Genomic DNA, 7,197 nt, shown 5'->3' on the forward strand with positions numbered 1-7,197 from the left:
GAGGAAATGCGTCTCTGTTTTCAGGTCTCATGAGCGTCTCCTGGTTTCACCCGACCGCCTGGAAGATCGTTTGATGACGATGGGTCTGCCGATGGGAACGATGGAGAGAGGGGCGGGAAGCGGGATGGTTCCCACTATGGGCCGACTGAGCCACCACCAGAAGGCCCAGTCGCAGCAGAACATATGCGCCACGCCGTCCATGGACCGACACCACATGATCAAGATGAACTCCCACCCGACATCAGGCCATGATCACGAGCGCAGCTCCGCAGCTCTGCCCGTCATGGGGATGCACGCCTGGGACTCCCACGGGGGCCACGGCGGAGGAGGAGCGGGGACGGGCGGAGGCCACCCCAGCGCCCGACGCATGGCCTTCGCCACCAAAAGGCAGAACACCATCGAACAGCTGCACTTCATCCCTGGAGGAGGAGGGCAGACGTTGCGGACTGGCAGTAAGAACGAGGTGACGGTGTGAGAGCGGGAGAAAGAGAGACGCACAGGCAAACAATGAGGAGAAGGAACGTAAAGAAGAGAAACGAGTTTTAACCCCAGCTGGCTGCTCCCCCTTTAAAGAAAAACAACAAAAAATGTGGTTGAATACAACATTTATGTCTTGTTAGTAAAGCCAATCGATGCTATTCTTGTCACTTTATGTTTTGAAAAAGAGAATATTCAGCCATTCTTTGCAAAAGGAAGAAAAAAATTCCTCATAAAAAGAGCAAAAAAGAATGCAGCTCAGAGGCTGCTGGGTATTCGCTGTGACTTTTATTGAAGGATATCCGCTGAGTTGTTGAATCATCCTTGAGTTTTATTGCACTGTCCTCTGAGTCCTCGAGTGCTCTGACAGAAATTCATCTGTCGTTGAATCCACTGTGGATGGTGAAGAGCGCCGAGCCTGGAGAGAGACAGGTTTGCTTGTTGTTGTATTTATAACGATATTTAGAACCAAACAAGTTACTTTTGTATGAAAATAACTTGATATTGATTATAACATGACTGAGCCCTGTAGGATTTCGTGTATACTTAGTTGAAAACATATTTATCCTCAAACCCAGCCGGTTTGTAACTTAATGGCTGAATTAGACGATCATCGCTTTCTGTAGATGTGATTGGACTATTTATGTCAAACTGCTGATTCACTCCAGCCAAGTGCAGTTAACTGTCATCTGTTGGCTTTACGGCTTCAATAATTAAAGATTAAAAATGAAAGATTTAGGAGGAAAACAACACCAATGCCACCTCATACTGCTGCAATAAAGGCCCAGTCACACCAGCACTCCACAAGAAAACCAAGTCAGAGGTCCAATTAAATAACCACTCGCCATTTTGTTAGATTTCTTCCTATTCTGGCATGAAGGAGGGCATTTTTACCCATTTACTCACATTCTAAATCCTCAAACACAAAAAATCAATTGGATGAAAAACTTCTGTAGGTTTCCAAATAAAATATTTCGTGTTGTTTCTGTGCTGTTTTATCATATTTTAGCCTTGTTCTCTACCAGTTTTCCAAAAAAGAGATGCACTGATCAGGCTCTGACCGACCGATGCCGATTCCCCATTTTCATTGAGCTCAGACTTGACAATCAAGCTGTTCTTTTTCAGAAATATAATCAATAATTTTATGTAAACATTATAAATATTAGAAAAAAAAAATTATAGAGGAAGTAGATCTAAACATAAACTTTACAGCAGCATTACACGTACTGTTTATTTTTGAGCTCTCAGTTTTGCTGTTATTACCCAAAAATGAGACAAGCATGTATTCTTTTAATATTTGAACAATTAAACACTGGTAAAACAATGAGGAAAACAATCAAGGAGGAAAACTGGCTGCAGAATTGATTGGTGAAAAAGTTTAAGGCAATGAGCCTTTAAATGTCTTGGAGAAGTGGAGAATGTCCAGCCAACCTCAAAGCTGAACTCAAAGGTTGATTTGCCACTTTTCTAATTGCTTAAATCCATGTAACAGCTAATTACGTATTTTCTTTCATTTGTAGTTTTAAAAGCCCCAACATACATCTGTGCAAAGCCAAATTTGTGCATAGTATTTCTCACCAGGATAGAGTATTTACAATTAAATGTTTAAACTCATCAAATGATACCATGGAAATGTGCAAAATAAAGGCATTTGTCTTGAGAACTTTAGAAATTGACACACTTGACTATAAAGGCTAAAGTTTTCTCGTAATTATGTGGGAGCCTTAAGGAATTACGGTACAAAAAACCTATTTGACCAAGCTGGCTGTTATAAAAGGATTTTTTTAAACAGGACCCAAGCTCAAATCAAAGTTAAAGGTAGTAATTTATATTTAACTAAGGTAGCACATGATGACGTTAGAATGTTAACCATTAATGCAGTTCTGCATCTATCCTCTGCAGCATGATGAATCCAATTCGTAATGAAATTATCCTGGTATAGATATTTATTTAATATGGAAAGGTCGGGTATGAAACGACAAAAAACTAAAAATTAAAAATGGCAAGGTTGCAAAATGACCAGAACTAATCTTTTTTTGTTGTTTTTGCATTTTGACATGTTTGTTTTTTTATGTAAACAATGCTGCCACCTATTGGCCTACTTTGGGATTTTCCTTGATAAGTTAAATTTTGTGGACTATATAAAAAAACAAACAAAAAAAAAACTTTTTTCCACTGTTTCAAATTGAGTATCTGCAGTGGCATAGAGCCTGATAATAATAACAATGATCTAAATTAATATTTATCAGTAGAAACTCGGTGACGCTTGTGTGGCTGGGCCATAAAATGAATTTTCAGTACGTAATCACTTTTTAAGCAAACTTAAAGCCTTGTACAGTTGATTCTACTGAGTGTAAATTTATCAAACGTATTAGTGAGAATGTTTGGAATTAGACCTCTCTCTCATTAAAAGCAACCAATCTGTGAATAAACACCCCCCCCGGCAATTTTTCAGACATTTAAACAGTACCTGGTAAAGTTTAGGGCTTCTTATTGCAGCACACTGGCATTGAAGAGACCCTCACGTTCCGTTCGTCCACGACGCCACACGCTTCCTGCAAGTTCAGCTGCTCACCTCGCACGAAGGGAAGGGAGGCAGACGGGTTTGAGCCGGGGGAACAATGGACACATCACACTAAGGGCTATACTGAATTTATCTTTGTGTGTCTGTGCTTTACACGGTGTCTGCTTCTCATTTTATTTTTTTTTATCTGTTGGGAGGCATGCTAGTGCTTATTTCCACCGATTTATTCTTTTTTTTATGTGTAAAGAGAAAAGAAAAATGCAGGGGAATTCTGCAAAAATACTAATTTTGTTGAATATTGTTGTGGGGCTTGGAGGTTTTCACTAAGATGTCATATTTTTGGAATTTTTGTTTCTCTGCTGATGAGATGGACCTCCTGGCCATGCTGGCTGGATTTTTTTTTTCATAGTAGAGTTTGATAAAGACTGATATGACTGATTATTGAGTGATGCTTCCTGCCAGCCATTTGTAGTTTTTTTTATTTGATTTTGTGTAGTCTTGTGTTATCGGTTTGATGAAAAAACCCGACCGCCCCAAATGAGACACAGTGAGCACTCTTATCATGATCTCCTCATTTAAACATTTATTTTTTTAAACTCTGTGAATTTTAATGTATATGCCTGAAATTTCAACTTTGCAACTTTATAGTGGAGATAAAAAATAAGAAATAAAAAAGACAGGGGAAACCAATTTATTCATGGGAACAAAAAGAGTTGATGCAATCATGAAGAAAAGACAGGCCGCATGATGATGTCAGAAGCCAGTGTTAGAGATGTCATGCTGACTTAGATGTCACGGCGTGTATGTGTCTTATTGTACATGAGTCTGTTTAAAATTTGTGTCCCTGTGTGTTCAAATCCTGGTCTTTCTTCATTATAGGAATGCTGAATCTTTATTTTGATTAAAATGGAAGGCGATACTTTGACCCAAGCTACAATTGTCGTTCATATCAACCAGTTCGTTTTTTTGTCTTCCACTTTTACCACTTTTATTTTTTCGATTTTTCTAGGAGGGACGTTAATAACTCATGCCACTTCAATTTGAACTTTTTTCACCAAAGCAAGGAATTTTTTAAACATTTCAAATTGTACATTTTTAAAGACTTATATGGTGACAAGTTTTAGTAGTTTTAAAGAACTGAGTGCATTGATTTATCGCATGGTTCATCAGTTTGTGTCGCTGATGTTTGACTGATTCGATTTTTAATGCAGCTTATTCATTTGTGCTCATTTTGAAAAGAGTTTTAAGGGTAAAGAAGTCGGAAAAGTTGTGGTACTTGCAGGGGGCATCAAACATAGATTTCATGTTTTGACGCAACAAACGCTGTTGCTGAAAATATGTTGTTGCCCGCCTTACTTGCTTTTAATGAACTAGGAGGAGAAAAAAAGAAGATGTTGAAACTTTATGAAATTTTTTGAAGTCTAACTCATGCCTCCTCATCCCTTCAGAGGTCTTTTACTGTTGTTGTAATCCATGTTGAGTTAATGGTTCCCTTAATGAAGCTGTGTGCCTGTATGTATGTGTGAGTGTGTTAACCCAGGGTTGGGGAGGGGGGCATGGGCATATTTGTATTCTCAAAGCTACTCTGCATACCTCAAACTGTATGATAAATTATTTATAACATTCCCTTATATGTCTATTTCCAAGAATATCCCAACAAAGGTCTCACAGATGTGCAACCCTTTTGTTATTGGTGATCAATTCTTGCATTTGTAGAAATCATACTGTTTAAATGATAACAATAAAAAATGTATCCAACTGAACCTTGTCTGTGATGATTCATTGCATGTTTTTAGATCAGGAAAGAAGACATTTTCTAGGAAATTAATGAGAATTATTAAAAATAAATAATGGGACATATTAACCCTTACTGGGCGCACATTGTCTTCAGTCATTAGGATGTTATCTTTCAGCTTATTTAGCTATTAGCTAAAGCAGATGGTAAATGGTACTTGTACAGCTCTTTATTAAGTCCAAGGACCTCAAAGTGTTTTAAACTATATTCAGTCATTCACAAACTGATAGTAGTGAGTTCCATTGTAGCCACAGCTGCCCTGGGGAACGCTCACAGAAACAGAAAAAGCAATTTACAGGTGCCACCGCGCCCTCTGACCCCAGTTAGTAGGCAATGTGGATAAAGTGTCTCACCCAAGGATACAACAAGGGACACGAACAGAGCTGGGGTTCCAACTGTTGAAGGTGTGGTTGCAGGACGACATCTTGCTTCCTACACCACTGCAGTTGGTTTGATCCAATAAAAAGAAAGAAAAGATCAGTTGTGTTTCTGAAACCTCAAATGGTCGCTCTTTCTACACATAAGGGAATATAGCAGTATAACAATGAACTGTAACTAGGGCACATAAATGTTTCATTTAAAAATAAATACATAGGTAAACAAGAAAGAAAAACAATTTTCTTTTTTTTGGGGGGGAGTTTGGATCTGTGATTGATTGATTGGTTGCATTTATTGATCTCACAGTTTACTTGTTACATCAGCTCAAATAGTCAAAGAAGAAGAATGTGCCAAAGGAAGAAAAAGATGCACGGGATATATATATGATAACATTTCAGCAGCTAGCTGGAAAACCAGCGAGATGTGACAATTATCATCCTTTAACAAGGTAATTCCCTCACTTTTAGGAGCTCATCTGCCAAAGGAACAGATGCAAATATGACGTGTCAGAGTTTAAAGAAAAAAAAAAATATAATAAATGAATTACATGCAAACATGTAAAGATGCTTTTATATTTTATGTAAAACATAAAAACACGTTACGCACTGAACCCAGGGGCCCAGATACAACATTGAGTGTCAAATTTCCAACTTTAGGGGGCATTACTGTTCTATTTCTGTCTATAAACTTGGAATATCCCACATACAAGCAGAAAGAGCACAGAACACTGAGGAAATCAAATTGAAAGATTCAGTGCGGTGTCACTACATGATATTAGCTCTAACTTAAAATACAAATCTAGTGCCGAAACATGGACATTATCCCTTTGATTTGAAGTCGCTCAATTTAAATTAGATTTAATCACCAACCAAAAAATGCAAAAATGAAAACTCAGTGCATCTTATAAGAAACAAGTAGATGACAATAATATTTCCAAGTAGAGCTAAAGAATAAAGACCTTCTTAAGGGGAACTTTGACCTCTTTAAGTTTGAATTTTTAAATGGAAAAGTCAGATTTTCAATTCCCAGGAAAAGACCAAATCATCAGACCTTATATTTTGTAATCTTTTATTTTTTATAACAACCATCATATACAACAGACATGGTATCGGCATCAGAAACCTGAAAAACCTGGAAAAGCCGACCCAGGTTGCTTCCATATTTACAGAAAGGATGAAAGAACAAAACAAGAACAGAACAAAAAAAAAAAAACACAAGAAAAAAGAAAACCAAAAAAACAAACACATTAGGGGTGTCTCATCAGTTCCAAAATGTTTATCATATTATACAGTTCTGCATCTTTGTCTGTGAATTTTAGAGATAAGAAAAGGTGGCAGAGTTCCTTGTGAAAAGTAGGGAAAGATGGTTTGAATTTAAGATCTGAGTAAGATTACAATTTATTTCAGAATCTGTTGTCATGTCCCCTGGTTATTTAATACATATAAGTTTTGAAGAGTTATTTAAAGAGTTTGTCCTGACTGATATCATTTCAGGGAAAAGAACTGGAGAGATAGAGCATCAAGGTGCATACAGGAGCCTCTTTATGAGGTGTGTTCAATAAGTAATGCCCCTGACCCACTTCTAGATGTTTGATCGAGCTGAAATTTTGCATGTGACGTTAATTAAATCTCTATAGATTAAATAGCAAATTACAACTCTGAACTATTTGTGGTTTCTGACTTGCAGGTGTTTGAACTGAGTAAAGTCTGAAATGGAGCCTGTTGAGTGTCTTAGCAGTGATCTGGTTTTTCTATTGGAAAGGAATCACACCACGGGAGACTTTGGATGAAATTAAACTAACTTATGGTGATGATGCCCGTTATATGACCTTGCAAAATGTTTTACAAGGTTATATTATTGTACATTATCACTATAAGTTACCCTTTATTTGATCAAAAGCCTCCTGTTGTGTGGGTCCTTTCAAATGCAAAAACTCAGACTTGACTCAGTTTTAACATCAGTAAATCAGAAACCACAATTAGTTCAGAGCTGTAATTTGCTATTTAATCTAGAGAGATTTAAA

At 37.4% G+C, this 7,197-nt stretch overlaps 1 protein-coding gene across 2 annotated transcripts in view; it reads left to right on the forward strand.

Annotated features, from left to right (window-relative positions):
* Nucleotides 1-4,754, forward strand: part of LOC107089012 (protein shisa-6 homolog) — a 61,334-nt gene extending 56,580 nt beyond the window's left edge. For both annotated transcript variants that reach the window (XM_015381517.1, XM_015381518.1), the window contains one exon: nucleotides 25-4,754. In XM_015381517.1, coding sequence (XP_015237003.1) covers nucleotides 25-475 — 451 coding nt within the window. In that variant the 3' untranslated portion in view covers nucleotides 476-4,754. The remainder of the gene's footprint in view (nucleotides 1-24) is intronic.
* The last annotated feature ends 2,443 nt before the right edge of the window (nucleotides 4,755-7,197 follow it).

This window comes from Cyprinodon variegatus, unplaced genomic scaffold (genome assembly GCF_000732505.1).
Source record: "Cyprinodon variegatus isolate N-32 unplaced genomic scaffold, C_variegatus-1.0 Scaffold235, whole genome shotgun sequence".
NCBI lineage: Eukaryota > Metazoa > Chordata > Actinopteri > Cyprinodontiformes > Cyprinodontidae > Cyprinodon > Cyprinodon variegatus.